General features: G+C 40.6%; 1 protein-coding gene across 12 annotated transcripts in view; it reads left to right on the top strand.

Moving 5' to 3' along the window:
• mpdz (multiple PDZ domain crumbs cell polarity complex component) overlaps positions 1-20,934 on the top strand; it is a 266,727-nt gene that overhangs the window by 212,923 nt on the left and 32,870 nt on the right. For all 12 annotated transcript variants that reach the window (XM_080188518.1, XM_080188525.1, XM_080188521.1 and 9 more), the window contains 4 exons: positions 699-773; positions 7,107-7,287; positions 16,265-16,410; positions 20,173-20,256. In XM_080188518.1, the coding sequence (XP_080044644.1) occupies positions 699-773; positions 7,107-7,287; positions 16,265-16,410; positions 20,173-20,256 (486 nt within the window). The remainder of the gene's footprint in view (positions 1-698; positions 774-7,106; positions 7,288-16,264; positions 16,411-20,172; positions 20,257-20,934) is intronic.

The raw sequence follows: 20,934 nt of genomic DNA, 5'->3' as shown, positions 1-20,934 counted from the left end.
AGACTTCGATTTACATTGCTCCTGTGAGGCGCCATTGAATGTTTCATTATGTCAATGGTGCTATAGAAATATAAGTTGCTGAGATAGAATAAGCAAACGTGACATTAGATAATGAACTGAGTAATGAGATTCAGTAAGTTCATTTAAAAAAAGGATCTATTAAATAACTAGTCAAAGTCATAGGACAAGACCCCTGAACAAGGTGAATTATGTTCACTCATTTTACATAGATCTAGGTAATAGATAGCAGAGAAATTATTGCACATATTTAATAACTTGTTCGAATTATGTAGTGCCAGAGGACTGGTGAAAAGCTAACATAATACCAAATTTAAGAAGAGGAATAGAACATGTCCAGAGAATTATTGACTACTCAGCTTAACGTTGGTGTTAGGAAGAATAATGGAATCCCTACTAAAGGTGAGAATGGAAGAATATCTAGAAACAAAAAATATAATAATGAATGATGCACTCCAGAAAAACTCCAGGTAGGCATATGAATAAGAAGGGAAATAGAGGGTTATATTGATGGATTTATATACAGTTAGATGAGAGGACGGTTGAGCAGAATAAAAACAGTGAAATGGAATGTTGAGCCAAATGTTCAGTTTCTCTGTCCGATATGTCCTATCTAAGTCTATTATAAGACACAGCATTTGTTCTCTTAGTCAATGTCTAATAGATTCTTGTTTCCACAGGATGGAAAGGTTAAGGTTGGGGATCGTATCTTGGCAGTGGATGATGAACCTGTTGTGGGTCACCCTGTTGAAAAGGTTCAGTGTCTGTTTAATATTGCATTTGATCTGTTTAATGTAGTTGTTTCTCTACATCATATTAATTAATGCAAATATTTGTTCAAATAAGGCCTTGCTGAGGTACCAATTAATTTCGTATCCATATTACAATTCTTGATGAATTGTTGGTAAAAAGAAATTTGTGTCACATGAGGGACTTCAGCTGGGAGAAAAACCTGTTCCATAGGTAATGGTTTTTCTCAATTAAAATTTCCTTAGATGTTAAATCATTTCAGCTTTTCTGTTGTATTGGGTTCTTTTCAGATAGTGCATCTTTGTGTTGGTTTGCCGTGATCACGTTGAATTTAATTATGGTTATTGAGTAACTAACCCTGTTTTCATTATTCTCTCTGGGTTACTTACTGTTTATAAGTTGGGGTGCAAGTTACCTGTCATCGCATCTCGAACATGCTGCTCAGAGCTGTGTTTGTCATATATTAACTCAGCTTCTAATGCACTTGTACACTCACAGCTTATATCCAACTGATAAAGTCATCATTGATAAAATCATCTTTTAGTATGTTTCTTTCTGTTTGTTATCTGTCTACCTTTTCTGATGGTTATCTGCTTATTTAATCAGTGTTTACAAATCCCAAATAGTATGCAAATCATTAAAGTTATGAATTGTGTAGTATATACAATATTAGAAATGAATATCACATGAATTATGGAATATTATGGCACCGAAGATCATTCAGCCTCTTATATCCATGTCTCATTCCTTAGCTCCTTTCACATCGCCCTGCAAAGGTTTTCTCTTCAGCTGCTTATCCAATTCGCTTTTGAAAACCATGATTGAATCTGCCTGCACCGCACTCTCTGACAGTTTGTTCAACCTTCTAACCACTGACTTCAGATAGCAATAGGAAATGATATTGATTCCTCCATCTGAATAGTGGACAATTTGTTTAATTGCAATTTCTGTTTTGTGATGAATATGGCACATACCCAGTTGTTTGTGCATTCTTCCAACATCTGTGGTCTTGAATCACTGCAAAGTCTACTTCGTATATGAATCTACTGTTGTCTCATCACATGTAATAAAAGGTTTCCTGTGATACAATCCACTAAAAGTACACTTTACTTCTCTATTATTTGCAAAATTTCTTGTTTAAACTCTGTAATTCCTTCCCTAAACCCCTCTATCTCTCTTGCCTCCTTTAAAATGCTTCTTAAAACCTACTTATTGTAGCAACCTTTTGACTATCTTCCTTAATATGTGGTTGAAGCACTTTGAGATATTTTATTATGTTAGAGGTGCCATATAAATACAGATTTTTTGTTGATGTTGTTACACAATTAGTTCAGGGTAATTTGGCCAATGAAAAATCTTTTTTACATTGCATTTCTCTTGCAAATATAGAATGAATGCAGGTTTATTGTAATTTCATAACCATGCTATTTTCATAACTTAAATATTCTACAAATACATTCAGCAATTGCACCTTTCCTTTATGTCTGTATGTCTCCTATGCTGCAGTTTTACGATAATACTTTCTTCTTCTTAAACCTTGTAAATCCTGCAGATGCCAGTGCTGGGAACTAAAAGTTGCCCAGCATGCTAGTTTCTGGTCATTTTCATAAAGGCCGGAGGGGTTGCATGTAATCAGAAGCCATTTTATGAAAATATTATTAACCTCAATTAAAGGAGGGCAACTAGGATTTACAACTCTCCAAGTTCCACAGGTGATAAGAATCACTTCAGGTTCCTGGAAGAGGGCACTGGTGGCAGACAGGAGGCAAGCACTGCAGGTAGACCTACAGATCCACCCCCTTCCTGCCTGGGTTCAGGAGCAACCACAGGTGACCCTCAGCAGGGCTCTAGCCAGCCCCCCTTATCACATCATCGCCCCTCGCAGAGGTGTTCTGGTTATAAAATTTACAGAAGTGGGGGAAAGGGTATCTCCATTTTGAAGTGCCTTTCTTTGTAGCCTGCTGTGCCTTTGAAGCTGAAATGCTTCTGACTGACTGTCCAGTTTTGAGAACCACCATAATTTCTTAGACAGTGACCCATCCCCAAATCAGTTAAGTGCTGCTCCTGTGAAAATTACAAGATGTGATTGTTTGTAGGAGGGGTAAACAGACTTTGGGACTGCATATTTCCAGATGCCAAACCCATACTCAAGGAGAAAATTCCTGCCCCAAATTTCTCTTCTGCTTTCCGAAACGACTTGTGCATTTCTTACTCCTCAGAGTGGAGGATTTGGGGTAAATTTCTTTTTGTGTCAGGATGCCTAACATTGGAGCCAATCAGGGGTCACAACTTGGCATTGTGAGGAAACAGTCAACTGGAAGTGTTTGTCCATGAATTAGCCAATTAGTGATCAGAGAATGGAATAACCATCCAATTAAGGATGATAGTTAAGAATTTTTTTCTCCAAGATGGCGCCAGAACGAGGTAACTTCTTGCAAGCTGTGCCCAGCATAACTTCTGATTCCATCTTTTACTTTTGTTTTATGCTTCTCAAACTCATTTTAATTCTTTTAAACTAACAGTGCTCTAATTCTTTCTCTAGACCCTAGCTATGACTATAACACTACATTCTGCACTCTCTCATTTCCTTCTCTATGAACAGTATGCTTTGTCTGTATAGCGTGCTAGAAACAATACTTTGTATACCAAGACATGAGAAAATAATAACTCAAATTAAAATCAAAAGTATATGAAATTTAAATTTTAAAAGGGATTGAGAGAGTAAATGTAGACCAAATGTTTCCTCTTTTGGGACAATCCAAAACAAGAGATCACAGGTATAGGTGGAGAGGTAGATTTAAAACTGAGATGAGGAGGAACCACTTCTCGCAGAGGGTGGTGATTTTGTGGAATTTGCTGACCCATAGCGCCGTGGAGTCTGAATCGTTGAATGGTTTCAAGAAGGAGATAGATTTCTAATGAAAGAGGGGATTAAAGGGACATGGGGAACAGGTGTGGAGGTGGATGTGAGACCAGGGAGAGGTCAGTCATGATCTGATTGAATGGTGGAGCAGGATCCAAAGGCTGAATTTGCCTACTTCTAATTCCTATGTTCCTACAGTTGAGCTTTTGAACCTTGAGGACCAATAGTAGATCCATTAGCATGGAAAAAGTAGCAGCAACCCCTCTGCGCACTTTAAAACCTTTAAATTTCAAAATGGTTTCAGCAGCAGAGCCACTAATGTAAAGGCACAAAACAGCCTGTAGCAGCAGCTGAGACTAAACAGGCAAAGAGGGCCTCAACCAGCCTGGTATGTGGACTCCCCGTGAGACATCAGGAGGCTGCTGCCAGAAAGATAGCCTGGAGCTCAGTGACTTGGACCTCAAAGCCTTAAGTGGCCAGCAAGCCAGCAAACTGGCATGCCGTTGGATGGGACGAATTTCCATACCTGCCCGATCCAAATCCAAGGCAGAAATCCTGTCCTTGGAGTGCACAGTCTTCGAAATATTTCCATCCAGTTACCTTCTCCATATGTTTTGGAGCTTTCCTTCCATCCTAACCTTTGCCCTGCCTGGTCTCCATGTGCAGTTCACGTGCACATGTTCCTGGCTAAAGTATTTAAGTTGTCTCTGCTATTTCACACTGGTCAGTTTCCAGGGCTCCTGCAGTGGACACTGGTTAGTTTTTGTTAGTGAAAACATAGAGTTTGCACCATTGTTTAAAAATAAGGACAATATGACTGTAAATAATGCTCAGATCTTATTGTGAAGGGAGCAAGGAAGTAATTTTGCAGTTAGGTTGCCTGATAAACAAGTCTCAGGCTCTTTTGAATTCAGTGGCAAGACTGAATCATATTTTGTGCTCCATCTCCCAGCACAGTCAACTTAACCGATCAGCTGAATGGCTGTTAGGCTTTTGGCACCAGGCCACAACCGAGGAGTGGAGTGAGTGATTGGAAAGACTAGAGTGGGTGAGCTGGGGCAAGATTCGAGGCTGTGGTTAGGAAAAGATTGGGGTCTGCAGAGGAAGAGTTATTTGAAGGTTCAAGGGTAGAGAGAGATTGGAAGAGTCTGGGTGGGGTAGGTTGGAAGGAACGGTTGGATTGGGGTGGGCAGGTGTTGTATCTGGTCTCTGTGTTTGAGTGAATCATAAGTTATGCTCAGCAGGAAAGCAGAACTACAGTGAGTCCTTGCTTCTCTTTTTAGCCACCAGATTTCTGAGGCTTTTTATATCTCATCTGTTTTTGAGGATTAAAATTCCCCCCAGTGACTTTGACTCATTTCAGTGTTTTACTAGATAATTGATGTTCACAAATTGTATGTATATATTCTTAACAAAGAATATGTGGGAATGATGGCAAAACAATTATCTTATCAATTATAATTGGATTTTAAAGAGAAATTTTAGCTGCTTTGGCTAAGAGCCCATCTAAAAAAAATTGTCTGCCATTCCCTTTCAGAGACTGACTGAACTAACTTGTTGAACATGTCTACAGTTCCTGTCATTCTATTTCAGAGAAACCAGTGTAGTTTACAGCCACAATTTAAACTCCGAGATCAGATTGCAACTTTGAAATCACTGAGTTCTTTGTATTTGACTGTATGTGCCACTTTCTTATGACTGTTCTGCTTTGAGCTGATTAATTTTGATTACAGTTTATGTAATGATGGGTGACAGCAATACATGCTATGTAGGCATGTGATGATATCAACATTGAAGGATTAATGATTGTAATGTTACTTTAACCTTGTTGCATAATATTCCACAATTGATTACCATGAAATAACTCAGTATTTTTTATAAGTTTGTAATCACATGTCATTTTCAATAGATATCATTTAATCGTTTGGTAGTACAGAACTTAAATATTGCTGGAACGAGAGGCTTTTGAAACCTTTTGTCTTGCAACCATCAGAACTGATGCAAAAATGCCAGATTTCAAAGGGATCAGCAATTTGTACTGCATGAGAAAAGGAATGCTGATTGATTCGCAAGTCAGTCTGATCATAGAGTTCCTACACACAGGAGGAGGCCATTTGGTCGATCGAAACTGCACTGACTCTCTGACAAAGTATCTTACCCACCATCCTGCCCTTCGCCATAAGCCTGTTATCGGACAACAAATTTTATGAAATTGGGCACACAAAATGGAAGCAGACTAAAGTTACACTCAGAGCCTCTCCACTAAAAATCACAAAGTTACAGACACCGATCAGCAGGCAAGAGCATGCTTTTAGAATGCAAATGAGGGCTAGCACATAAGGGAAGCTGAACAAGATGGCACCTACAGGAACTAAATCTCCACCCCATCAAAATCAGCCCTTCTAAAACAGTCAGACAATCTATGGAGACACCTAAAATTAGCATAGTTAAGGAAGCATTCCTGGCCCCTCAAAACCTCTTTTGAGATGAATGACACACCTATGGTTCAAACCCCGGAGATTCTAGACTATTAATTACCAATCAGACAAAACAATTAACACACAGCTAAAACAATTTCCTCAACACTTGAAAACATCGAGACGGGATGAATAAGGTCGAATACTGTAAACAAAGTATTAGCATTTGAATCGCATACTGCACCAAAGTTCAGGTATAACTCTAGCCTGCTGTGAGGGACTGACAGAGTGCTTTCTGGACAGTCCTATTGTATGTCCTGACTGTGCTTCTCTGTCGACGTAAGGGAAAGTAACGTTGTACCGTTATTGAACTTCACCCTGAATCCGTAGTGGTCGTTTTGCCCACTTGCGCTAACAAGCCTATGCATTTAGCATGGCTAATCTATCTAACCTACAAACACAGTTTAGCATGGCCAGTCCATCTAACCCACACATCTTTGGACTGTAGGAGAGAACCAGAGTTTCCAGAGAAAACCTAGCAGATACGGGGAGAATCTGCACTTCTCTCTCACACACACACACACACACACACACACACACGCACACAGTCATCCAATGCTGGAATTGAACTGGGTCTCTGGCGCTGTGAGGCAGCAGCACTCACCACCTTCCCACTATGGTCTAAAAGGTTGTCATGGCAAAAGAGCTGTAAACCTTCCATGCTTTTGATTATTCAAAAATTCAAAAGACTAAAAATAAACAATTTTTGCAGAGGACAGGTCCCTGCATATGAATATATGTAGTTTCTAACAAGTGAGCTACATCACAAATCTAACTGATAACCTTCAATTGATTATTTGTGTAATTAACATAATCAGGATTGTTCAGCAAATGCTACCCAGTCATGAAATCACGTGTAATGTTAGACATTATGTTTTGAGTTTTGCAAGTACATGTTGCTTAAGTACAGTCAACTTTTCTCTTGTCTCTTTTGTCAGCACATCAGTTAATTTAAATTTGTAATATTTGAGTATTAATAAATTGCTGGGATTTTTTAGGTTATAAACTTGTTGAAGAAAGCAAAAAATACAGTGAAGCTAACCATCAGCTTGGATGATGTGAATGTGCAGCTATGTCAGACACCACCTACTGCCACTGTTTCAGCAGATTCTAAATGTGTTCAGTCCCCTTCAGTACACAGTATTGCTGCCTCATCTGATACAGATTCCATCAATAAGGGTAAGTAACAATCTTAGATACATATACTTTATGTTCCAACTGTTATCTGGTTCTTTTGCATTCCTGATTTCCTTCCCCTCTCCATTGGTAGCCAAACCTTCAAATGTCTAGGTCCTAATGTCTGGAATTCCCATTCTAACCCTCTCAACCTCTTTCTCTCCATTTAGGATGTTCTTTAAACCTATCCTTTTGACCAGACCTTTGTTCACCCATCCTAACATCTCTTTTTGTGGCTCAGTGTTAAATATTATCTGATAATGATCACTTTGGAACATTTTACTATGTTTAACACACTACATAAATATAAGTTTTTGTTTTTCAGTTATAGAGGAATATTCTAAAATAGTGTTTTCTCAGTGTTTATGTTCCCTATCTTTTCATCATGCAGGGTAAAGTCCAATGAACTATTTGGGGTCTATACATCATACTTTAGTCCGTAGAATGAATACAGATTGAGTACAGGGAGCTCTCATTTAAAGTTATGGTCGCAATAAGGGGATTTTCCCAGGGTGTCCTGCTGTGGAGCCTTGTATTCAGCTAATCTCAGCAAACACAAAGATTTGTGAAAGATAGTATGCAGTTAAAGACACTCTTTATTTGACCTACTCATTGGGAGAGATAGTCAGAGGATTTCAGTTTCTCTCTGAGAAGTTATATCACACATTTTCGAAGATTCATGCTACCTGCCCAACCTGTCATCCAAGCAGGACAGTCCAATTATATTATTTACCTTGGCCAAAAGCATTCTACCTTCCAGCAAAATTAGGAAATTAACCCAATCCAGAGGTTCTTCCCCCTTGCTGCCCAATAATCTTACCTATGCAAATCCGGTAGGTTCAAGGTGTGCCCCTAACTCCTGCAGTCCTGGGAACGGGAAGGAAGTCAGCTTCTCTTGTCTGTTTTGTGTCCCTTTATCAATGGAGGTTGAATGCATCTATTCATTGCAACTATAAGCTGAATCCTTTTATTCATTTCAGTAACCTTGGTATCTTGTAAGCTGCCTGGCCTGCCTCTGATGATAGGGTATGCGTACTATGCTTCATTGTTCCAAAATAATGCGGTCTGTCTAATTAAACTTATTTGTCATTATGCCAAAAGGTAAACTGCTTGTTGGCCTAAGCTCACAAGAAAATACATAAATACAGTTTAAATCTATAATATGTTAAAAAATGATTTTATATATATATATACTTGTACAATACCCTTGCACTGTATATAAATGAGGCACATTATGATACCTTAAGGCGCTGTAGTCCCTATTTTAAACTAATCTGCTTTGTTTTAATAGCCTCAAGAAGCAAGGACTTATTTATTCCATTCTCCAGTAGCTTTCATGAAATTCTCAATTTTTAAATGAAACAACTTTAAATGAAACATGAGTTCCCTTAGCAATTAATGGAATTCGATTCTTTCTGACATTTCATTTGGAAAAGAAGCAATGTATAGGTTGAAAAAATGTACTGTTCGTGCGCAGTGCAGTGCATTTCTAGCTGAAATAAGTTGCAAAATAAAATGAACCATTCAATATAAAATAAATGCGATGAATGAGATTCTTAAGTACACACTTCAGTAATTTTAAAATTACTTTGACCAGCCGCCATCTAATGTCAGACATTGGTCAGTGCAGAAAACTGCTAGAATTCTGGTACTACCTGCACTGACCAATCTCTGCCACAAGATGGAGGCCAAGAGCTACAGGTTAAGCAGCTGGGAACAGACCCTCACAAAAACAGTGGATGTGAGGCAAGGGGGTGGGGGTGGCCAGTTAGAGAGCAACTTCAGGAGAGCTGGAGGCAGACCAGAGAGTAACATTGGTGGAGTGGTATAAGTACACTGGAGAGAAATGTGTGGAGGTAAGGATGGAAGTATTGGGTGGGGGAAAGAGAGACAGAGTGGAGCACTGCAGGGGAGGTTTTCTGTGTAGGCAGGCCACAGCAGAGGAAGTCTGTGGCAAATGACTTTAAGGTGAAATTGGCAAAATTAAACAGTTACACCTTAATAACGTTAAATGAGTCAATGTTAACCAAGGACTTACTGTAATGAGAAGATGGCAATAACATTAAGGTATGGATGACAAATTAAGAATAAGTTCTGAATGGTTTGTTATCCAAATCTTGAGGTTGCACTTACAGCTCCAGTGCACTCCCAAAACTCGTTTACCTGTCCAAAGTTTCCCTGTTTTACTGATAGTCATATCTTCTGTAACCACTTTATCCACTACTTTATGTTGTTGCGTCCTGTCACATGAAGCAGAGAGGGTAAAATAAGGTTGTGTAGTAGCTGTTTTATGGCCAATTTGAGGCACTTTAAGCACCAATATGGCAAGTATGACAATCTGCACATTTCTGGCATATTTGTCAAGGAGTTAGCATTTGCACATCTAACAGCATTTGCACATCTAACAACCATGCAGAGCAGGGAGATCATGACATCAGTCAGTGTGTAACACAGATTTGATGCCATTTTGGGGCTTTACACTCAAGGCTACTTACTGTCTCAGCTGTGTTCAGACAGGCACATGTTCAACAGCACGAAGGGCCATCCACCAGTGCTATTCAAAAGGATCAAATACTACTCATAGCTTTACTTCTTTAAACAAACTACTTCAAATGCTGGAGATTTGAAATAAAAACAGAAAATGCTGGAAAATCTCAGCAGGTCTGGCAGAATCTGTGGCGAGAGAAACATGTTGGACTTGAAACGTTGACTCTGTTTCTCTCACCACAGATCCTGCTGGACCTGCTGAGATTTTCCAGCAATTTGTCTTCACTCAGGGGTTTGTTTTTTTGAAAGGATATTTTTCTGGTTGTTGCCACAACTTGATGAACTTTTGAAGCTGTTGTGGGGCATCTTCAGCAAGAGAGCCTGAGAGTGAGTGTCCTAGAGTATGTTTGGGCGATGTGAGTGTCATGGTTGAATAGCTGCCAGAATGGGCAGGCCTTGAAATGTGAGGCTTGCAAGAGCACAAAATATGTGATGGTGAGACAAAGCTTATGAATGTTGAGTAATAGGCCTGATTTACAGAGATTTGGGCTGGAATTCTCCCAAAGAAAATTCTAAGTGTTGAATTTGTGGGGAAACGGGAGTAGTTCACACTTTTTCAGTGGGAGTTCAGACTAGAATCCCCCACACACTGAGCAATGCAGAGGCCACCAGTGTGAATATCATTTGATTTCAGGGAGCAGGGTTCATTCACGCAGGAGAGGCTGAAACCAGCAGACCTGTGCACGTGCGCTGTGGCCCCAAGGCATCAGCCTCGCGTTGGCTGGCCAGCTCAATTTGCAGTGCTGCCCCCACAATCCCTACCATGGCCCAATTGCTGACACCCATCCATTCGCAGGCCAGTCCTAACCACCCACCCCCTCCCCCATCCCACCCCTGCAATAACAATGATCCTCCCCTCCCACCCGGCTGACCACTCCCTGCCCCTACTGCCACCACCACTACCACTATCAGCCCACCCTGATTGCTGGCCTGCCTTTAGGCCCCATTGGTCGCAATGGCAGAGTGGCACTCCACCGATTGGCTCCTATACTCCAGTTGGCACTGTCCCATGCCTGGTGGGCAGTGCCAAGGTGCCCTTGGGCATAGCACTTTGCTCCTTGGGCAGTGCCAGGGGCCATAGGCTGGTGCTGCCAGGGTGCCCATGCCTAGGGGGCAGCACTCCCTGGGGGCCCCAATTGCCCCCCCCCTTCACTCCAGTGGGGTCAGGCCACTAGCTCCCCGAAAGTGAGGAGCTACTGTATTCCCCACTGGAGTGATCCACTCTGGTGGGTGGGAGAGGCTAGTGGGCCCAGAGAATTCAGTCCCAGGCCCACTAATAGCATTTAAATAGTATGTAAAATACAACTTAAATGCTAGCCTCGCCTACCAGCTGATTTCTGGCACTGCACAGACGCCTCCGAAAATCCAGGCCTGGGAGATGCGAACTCTTGTGCGAACTCCATGAATTGGCCAATGTGTGATTCTCCTAGCCTGCTATACCAAAATAGTAGTGTAGGGAGATGGGAGAACACTGACCTTAGTAGCTGAGTAATGGTGATGGAGTGAAATGAGCAATGGATTGGCTAGCAGTGCAGTTGGTAGGTGGTAGGATATGGCATTTGATGGTGCATGCACTGATCTCAGCAACTTGTATGAGATCATTAAAGTTACACAACGCTGCATGTAAGTCCTTGGAGCTCATTCCTGGCATTGACCTCGACTGCAACTATCTCTGAGTGTGTATCTGGAGGGCTTCCAGTCAACCTGTCCGTCCTGTACGGGTATGGATCATTGAGGCATTCGAGGCAGACTTCACTGATCTGAATGCGTGTGCTCTTCTATGGTTAGTCATTGTCAATTCATCCACAACATAAGGTGAAGTATTCTGATAATCTTAGAATAACCATCAGCTGTGATGTACTTTACCACTTGGTAGTGCTGGCTAGCTTTAAATAGTGAATGGATATTAATGATACAAGGCCTTCTGATGCGTGCAGTCAATACGCAGCACAGGAAGTGCTGCATGCATGCAGAAATCATGGAAGTGAGCAAGCAGCATGAAGTTGGCATCTTGCCTGTAGTTTAAAGATCAGATGCAATTTAATCACATGTCATGACCCCTACTTTTATATTTGAGGGTTACTCAGGTTAACCCCTAAGGTATTTTGCAACGTTGGAAGTATTGTAATAGTAGGATCAAGTGTCAACAAGCATGATATTTGATATTTTTTATCATTGACCTTTTCACCTGCACAGTCCACATTACTTCCACGCTAAAGATGATTCTCATTTAAAAAAAAGTTAATGTATAAAGAAGAATCACCAAGAATTGCTGAAGAAAGATCACTGTCATATATTCAGGCAACCAAGGAAAGGCAATAAATATTTTGATATTACAAATAGAGGCATAGGGTATGAAAGCAAAAAGGTTATGCTGAACCTTTATAAAACACTGGTTCAGCATCAACAACAGCACTACCAATTCTGGTTTAAAAAGGATATGAAAGCTTTGAAGAAGGTACAGAATAGATTGATGAGAATTGTTACAAGATAAGGTAACTCACTATGTAATAGATCGGAGAAACTCCTTAGAGACAGGAAGGTTGAGAGGAGATTTGACTTGTACAAAATCATGAGGCATGTAGATAAAAATTTTCCATTGTTGGAAGGCTCAACAACCACAGGGCACGGATTTAAACCAATTGATAAAAGAATTAACAAGAATATGGTGGAGGCAGATTCAATCCTGCAAATGATTCAATCTTCCAAAAGAGAATTAGATCAGTTATTAGATAAGTTCAAGATTAGATGAATCCAGTTGTAAATTTTTCAGTATCTAAAGATAGAAGACAACAACTTGTGCCAAAATAAACTAAGCTAAAATCATCAAGCTGCAAATGTCACATGGGACGCTGAGCAGTCAGGTCACATTGTCTTAACTTTCATTTCTATTTCTTATCACAGAATTGTTACAGCGCAGAAAGAGGCCATTTGGCCCATTGTGTCTTCACTGGCTTTCCAAACGAGCATTATGACTTTGTCCCATTCCGCTGCGTTTTCTCTATATCCATGCACATTATTTCTATTCAAATAATCATTTAATGCCCTCTCAAATGCCTCAATTGAACCTGTCTCCACCACAGTTCCAGGCAGAGCATTCCAAACTCAAACCATTCGTGCATAAATGTTTCTCTCGCGTCACGTTTGCTTCTTTTGCAAATCACTTTAAATCTGTGCCCTCTCATTCTTGATCCCTTTATGAATGGGAACAGTTTTTCCCTAACTGCTCCAACCAACCTCTTCACAGGCATCATGGCATAATGGTCAGCACTGCTGCCTCACAGCACCAGGGACCCAGGTTTGATTCCAACTTTAGGTCACTGTCTGTGTGGAGTCTGCATGTTCTCCTCATGTCTGTGTGGGTTTCCTCTGGATACTCTGGTTTCCACCTGCACTACAAATAAATGCAGGTTAGGCAAATTGCCCATGCTAAAGTACCCCTTAGCATCTCAACATGTGTATGTTAGGGAGAATTAGTGGGGTAAATATGTGGGATTATGGGGATAGGGTCTTGCTAAGATGCTCTGTCAGAGAGACAGCACAGACTTGATGGGCTGAATGCCTCCTTTGACATGTAGGGATTCTAGGATTTCTATCAAATCTTTTCTAGGCCTTTTCCCATCAAGAAAACAGACCCAACCTCTCCAATCCATCCTAATAATTGAACTTTCTCATCCCTGGAACCAATCTTGCAAATCTCTCCAGTGCGTTTACGTCCTCCTTAGTGTGGCATCCTTTTTCCCTGTCATTCTCTCTTTTACCAACAGTTGTGTCTTTCTTTTTCTCTGTTTTACACGCGCTAGACTGAAGGATACACAAAATGTTTCTTGCTTTCTCTTAATACAGAGCAGAGTAAATAAGGGACCATACAGTCTATACTTTTACTAGAAGATATTTGCCATCATTGTAGATGCTGGGTTAGTTTCACCTCTATGGTGAGCCAACCATATATCCTTAACAACATTGCTGAAAGAGAGCACCGTAGCTCTCGAGTCCTCATAATTCTGTTCCCATTTTAGTACTCAAAAGCACCAGCCCCACAAAATTTCTTTCTCCCTGGCAAATTCTACAAGCATTCATTCAGTTTCTTCTTTAAAGTATAATATTTTTACTGATGTGCTTTGGGAACAAATTCATAAGTATTAAGTAACCAAAGTACCCAAGATAAGCATTAAGTAACCCAAGATTTTCTTTAGCCAGTTCATGCTTCCTGATTTTTTCCTCTCATTGAAACTCTGGTCCCTTATGTTTTTTTTCCCTCTTGCTAACTACTCTCTACTGAGTTCAATTTCAAACCTTTGCATTTCTCTTTCTATTGCAAACTGCTTCATCTGCAACTGAGTTGTAAACGACTTAAGCTGTATTCTACTGAGTCAGTCTTTTCTCCTTCTGAGCCCCTGATTTTAACTTTAAATTCAACTTTTCTGCTAATGCTATTAACCTAATTTTGGTTAATTGTTGCAAATTGTTGGAGGATCTCCAGACAAATCATAGCAGTTGACAAAGTCAACAACTGCTTTTCAAGAGTAATATCTTTTATTTCAAAATACATTAAATTTGAAAACTTAGTTATTTATTATGATAATAAAGCCAGAAAATGCCGCAGTTTTAAATAAGAGAAAATTTTACTCTACTAAAATCAAATAGTCAAATCGAACAATCAGCATTGTCTGTTTTCATAGAATCATAGAATAGAATCATAGAATGCCTACAGTACAGAAGGAGACCATTTGACCCATTGAGCCTGCACTGACAACAGTCCCACCCAGGCCCTATCCCCGTAACCATACATATTTACGTTGTTCATTCCCTGACACCAAGGGGCAATTTAGCATGACTAATCAACCTAACCTCCATATCTTTGGAATGTGGGAGAAAACTGGAGCACCCAGATGAAACCCATGCAGACACATGTAGAACATGCAAACTACACGCAGTCATCCAAGGTCGGAATTGAATCCGCGTCCCTGGCGCTGTGAGGCAACAGTGCTAACCGTTGTGCCACCATGTCACCCTCTGACCTCTCTAATTTTTCAGCAGCCCTAGATGTCATCAAGCACAAGTCACAAAATTCTTTAAAAATTCTGTCTTTGTCATTTAATATTTCAGCTCCTCACTTTCAAGGATATAGGTTCTGATTTCCATCAATAATTCCTAACAACTGCTCACCTCTTAGTTTTTCCCTTTCTTCTCCAGAGCTGTCCCACCGGATTGCTGAAGTTGCATCCTAACACCTAATTATACCAGCTACATTGAGCAGCACACCACTGTTTCTGGGATTTCCTTTGCCCAACTGCCAGCTTCACTGAGCTGGTACTGCTGCCTAGGTTTCTCTGAGCTCTAATCTCCCTGGCTGCATTGAACAGACATCACTCTTGAGATTCCCTGAGTTCAGCACTCAGCAGCATAGAGGTATCATCAGCATTTCCAGCTGCAGAGAGCCTACTCGCCTCTCTGCCTGCTCCCAACTGACCTGTCAGGTGAGCTCACTTTTGCGTCATAAAACTCCTTCCCATGGTCATTGTTTTGCACAGTCCTTCGTGCGCGCTGACCACTCCCTGCTGCTCGCTGTTTGCTCCAGAACTCCCAGACAGCCAGGAATTGTGGTCAACAACCTCTACTCTGAAACTCCATGAACCCAATACTGATCCCCTCACAATATGTATAAAAATGCTGTTCTGAAGTGATTTAGTTATACATACAGAAATATATTGGCTGAACCAAAACCTATGTCTGCATAAGAAGCCTGTGGAAGGGGAGTTGTAAATCAAATTAAATCATCAATGATTTGAGGCAGACCATTTTGTTAAGAGAAATAAAAACATAAAATGCTGGAAAGTTTCAGTAGATCTGACAACATCTGTGGGGAGAGAATAGAGCCAACGTTGCAAATCTAGATGACCCTTCATCAAAGCTAATGAAGGGTCATCTAAACTCAAAATGTTAGCTCTATTCTCTCCCCACAGATGTTGTCAGACCTGCTGAGATTCTCCAGCATTTTCTGTTTCCATTTCAGATTCCAGCATCCACAGTATTTTGCTTTTATCTTATTTTTAAGAGAAACAACAGTATTTGTGCCAAATGTATCAGACAAATGTATTTCCTGCTTTTAATGTTACGTATTAGAGAGTACAACCAAATGTAGTATCTCCATTTGACAGAACATGATGTCTTGCGTGAAATTGCTTCTAAATATTAAAGAAGTGTGAGGTCTGATACATCTCTGTTGTGCATTGGTATAAGTGAAATGTTGAATAGTGTTCCTTCAGCCAGCATGCTTTTAGTTGTATTTAATTTCTTAAAGAAAATACTATTTCACAGTTTCTCCAAAATTGACAGACATTTATTAATAAACGCGGTTTTAATTCAAATAGTGAATGTTCTGGTTATTTCGTGTAATGAGGATAGAATTTTGCTTTAATTATAATTAAAGGCTTAAGCAGAGCTTCAACACCTGGTTCATCAACATTAGACATGTCATCTTGTCCGATTATCCCTGGACGAGAAACAACCATTGAAATTTCCAAAGGACGCACTGGACTTGGGCTGAGCATTGTCGGGGGGGCAGATACATTATTGGTGAGTATATTTGTTGGGATCAGGCCTCTAAGGTTTGCTATCCACAATTTTCAAAATGTTTCTTATTGTTTTTATAAAGCAGTTCCAATGCACATCAACTTTGTTTGCTTAGACTGTGATGTGCACTGCATTGCATTGTTCATTGTATTTGGAAAGAAAACACATTTTGTAACATAACTAGCCTGAACAGCCTGATTTGTCCACAAATCAGGGTTAAAATAAGCCAATAGTCAGGTCTGTGAGTCTCAGTTATTGGGAATCAAAGTCTTAAATCCTGCCCTCGTTACTTTGGATGTATATAAAGGGTGATATGTTTCAAACACTGCTCCTCAATTGTAAATTCTTCCTTAAAAAAACACTGCAAATAGAGAAAAAAACGAGATCCATAAATCAGGCAAATGGTCTGAAAACAGAGCTTGGCACAAGATAATAAACATTCTGAATTATTATTTTCTCTCGGTATTCACAATGAAAAATAAATGTGTCATCACCAAATAGCGATTGCCCAAGTATAAGTTGTGTTTTTTTGATTGATATGAGCTAAGATTTATGGGGTTGGCTTGTGTACAATATTGTCACAATTATAAATCATTTCAGGTTCTAGAGACTTAATTTCTTTGTCAAGAAAGAACACTTAAAATAATGAATTGAGAAAGTTTATTAGCCATTGAAAAGGTAACAAGTCAGAAAGATAAGCAATTAACAGTAATCAGCTGTAATTAACAGAAAGAGGAGAAAGTGTTAAAATCCAGGTCAGAAACTCCAAGATTTTTTTATAAAGTCAGCCAAGACCACAAGTTTTGCACTTTGAATTTAGCATGGGTAAGCATAAGATGTTTCATTCCAGCTATGATTCAAATGAGCCACTAGGGACCTTCTATCAAACAGTTTATTTAAGAATACAGTTGGCATATAATAAGGCAATTAGCAATAACTTTTACCAGTCACAAAAAAAAGAAAAAAAATCATGAAATTGTGTACATTTTAAGAACTAAATGTACTGTTCCAACCAAACAAACCCCGAAAAACATACTCCCGTCCTAGGTTTAGTGAAGAAAATAAGTATGCTCACGTGATGCTGGATCTTGCAGTTTCACAACACGGGATGCTGGCAAAGCTGGCTTCACAGAGATTGGGACAAATGTGCCCCAATCTCAGATTGAAATTAAAGACACCCTCTCCCACCATAGGCATCAGGAACACCTCTTCCCCCACCCCCCTCCCCAACCAACATACATGAGCACACGTGCACGCACGCACACACACTTCACTGGCATCGAGGTCTTCCCAATGGTCTCCCTTCAAACCATGCACCTTCACACTCCACTGCCTTGACAGTGCCAAGTTGCCAGAGAGCAATGGTGAGTACTGTCCTGCCAGCTCCCCGACTACCCAGACACTGCAATGACCTCCAAGCCCCCCCAACGTGGTCAGCAAGTCTGGTCTCTGTTTTTGGAGATCATTAGTTATTCCTGCCTGCTTTACGTCATGCAGTCGAGTGGGAAGGTATGATGTTCTTGGAAGATTCAACGTTAAGTCGATTTTGCATATTCAAATATATTTAAATCCATGGTAATCAGATTCATGGCCTCGCTGTATGTGTACCTGATTATACCTGTTGGGAAGGCCTGGGAACATAGTGTTCTGGGTTCACAGTGGTGCAAATCCTGTTGTGGCCCTCTTGCGAGCCATAACAGGATTTACACTGGGCATGACGGGGTTGGAAAATCACCACTTATAGCCCCTACCTTGAAGTAGGCTCGAATGTCAACCAATAATTGGTCAACATAGCTGTCTGTCATTTGGGAATTGAGGTCCATTATTAGTTTAATTGTTTAAACGCAAAAGAGTTTGGAGATGAGGTCCATTAGACAGACCCTATTCAGTCATCTTTTTAGCCAAGGTTGACCGTCATGTTTTCTCTTTAATCTATGGCCTGAAATGCACACAATAACCTTATTCCCAAAGCACTTTAAGAGTCTGTATTAATAATCATGTGTTAATATGTTTGTAATTATAAAATTATGAACATTTGCATTCAAGATCATATATTAATTCAAAATATAAAATGATGGACTCAAACTAGTGATTTTCAAACTACCAACACAAGTAAACTTATTAACTCAGATATAAGTTTTTAAATAGGCTGAAGGGCTCAAAACTAATTCATCCGAAAGTATTGAAGAAGGCTGGAGAAGCAATCGGTGTCCGGTATTGATTATCTTTATGTAGCAGATTGGAAACAAACTCATGTAATGCCTTTATTCAAAAAAAATTTAAGTAACCCATTAAGACTTTGGAAAGAAATAAGGTTGAGCAAACTAAACATTTGGAATTAAACTAGCTTGGTGTAACTAAAGACGGATTATTGTAGTGAACTCCAGAGATAAAGGTTTGTTATGACAACTCAAGGTTTTCTCAAAACTTTGTAACCATTAATGCCAAATTGTGCAGATTTATGAGTATTGTCATAAATGGATATTTTGTTACTAATGACATCAATTTTCTTTGATAAAAGGTTCTTGCTTTTTATGCACCTTTAAAGACAACATGGTGGCACTGTGATTAGCACTGCTGCTTCACAGCACCACAGACCCAGTTTCAATTCCAGCCATGGTTGACTTTGTAGCAAAGAACAAAGAACAACCCAGCACGGGAAACAGGCCCTTCGGCCCAACGAGCCCGCGCTGCCGTATCCTCCTACACTTACCCTGCCCTGTGTGTATGTGAGTGGAACCCCTAATTTAGCCAGATTCAGGGGAGAATAGTGTCAATTTGGTATACCAATCAGCCTAAGAGCACATCTTTGGGGTGTGGGAGGAAACCGGAGCGCCCGGAGGAAACCCACGCAACCACAGGGAGAGTGCGCAAACTCCCACAGACACAGGCCCAAATCCATGTATCTGCACAGCTAGCAGTGATAGTCACTGAGCTGTTGCGGCGCCCGTCTACTGGGTCAGGATTAAGCACGCACACACCGACACGAAGTACTAGGCCACTCCCGGAACCTCCAAGAGCAGCCCACGCACGACCCACCGTGTGCATGCCCCTCGTTTGACAACAAGGTGGACCGACACCTGCGGAATAAAAAGACAAAACGTTAACATGTAATTCTACATTTCTGGTGTCGTCCTGAGGCTCTGACCCTATTTAATACCCTCTACTATAACCCTCCATCCTTGTTTCGCTCATGTTTGCACATTCTCCCCGTGTCTGTGCTGGTTTCCTCTGGGTGCTTCAGTTTCCTCCCACAGTCCAAAGATGTGCAGATTATGTGGATTGGCCAAGCTGAATTGCTTCTTAGGGCTAGATTCTCCAACCTCACCACAGCTGGTATTCTCTGGACTCACTGCAGTGAACAGAGAGCTGGCTGAGCATCAAATTCTCTGTTCTTGCAGTGTTGGGGCATGAGCAGCCTGATAATTCTGGCCGCAGTGTTTAAAGATGTGTAGGTTAGGTAGATTAGCCATGGTAAATGTGCAGGGTTACAGGGATAGGGTAGAGGGGAGGGCCTTGATGGGATTCTCTTTTGGAGAGTCAGTGCAGACTCGATGAGCTGAATAGGCTCTTTCTGCGCTGTAGGGTTGCTATGGATTAAACACTTCTATTATTGCTGATCTAGAACTGGCAGCAAATGTACTTATTTTCATCAACTTTATAAAAGATAATGAACAAAGAGAAGGCTTTGACAGTTGCCAATTAAATATATCTAAATTGCTCAATTTATATTGAGTGGTGTTTTATTTGAATTTTATTTCACAGGGTGCCATAATTATTCATGAAGTCTATGAAGAAGGAGCTGCAGCAAAAGATGGCAGACTATGGGCTGGAGATCAAATATTGGAGGTCAGGAAGGGTCTTGGACCCAAGTTACTGATGTCAGATTGTGTCTTGGAAAATCTTGCAGAATTACACAGACACAAATAATATGTATTTACCATTGAATTTTTAAAATGAATATAAAATTCTAACAAAGCTTTACATTCACAATAAGCATTGAAACCATTTGAATGTTAGTTCTTGTTCAAAACATTAGTTTTCCTCGTAGCAAGAATTGGTACATAAACCTTTCAACTGTTCACACTGATGGGATCTTCTGGTCCTGCTGACAGTTTACCACTGCCATGGGTTTCCCAGCAGCATGGGATAGAGTTAGTGGGAAATCACATTAACAGCAGCCAGATCAGAAGATTCTGCCACCGGCCGACAGCGTCACCTCCCACTGTGAGAAAGATGCCAGAGAGAGGCCAGAGAATTCCACCCTCTGTCAGTAAATGGCACAAAAGATGTATCATTGAATTATACAGAACGTGTGGTGATCATTTGGCCCATTCTGCCTCACCTTACACCCTTGCTTTTTCTTGTGGCACAGTGGTTAGCATTGCTGCCTCACTTTGTCAGCAACCTGGCTCGATTCCCAGCTTGGGTCACTATCTGTGTGGAGTCTGCACGTTCTCCCTGTGTCTGTGTAAGTTTCCTCTGGTTGTTCGGGTTTCCTCCCACAGTCCGAAAGACACCGTGGTT

The sequence above is a fragment of the Carcharhinus amblyrhynchos genome, chromosome 5, assembly GCF_965287045.1.
Source record: "Carcharhinus amblyrhynchos chromosome 5, sCarAmb.v2.hapA, whole genome shotgun sequence".
NCBI classification, from domain to species: domain Eukaryota; kingdom Metazoa; phylum Chordata; class Chondrichthyes; order Carcharhiniformes; family Carcharhinidae; genus Carcharhinus; species Carcharhinus amblyrhynchos.
The sequence above is the reverse complement of the archived record's forward strand: the minus strand, read 5'-3'. Positions and strand labels throughout refer to the sequence as shown.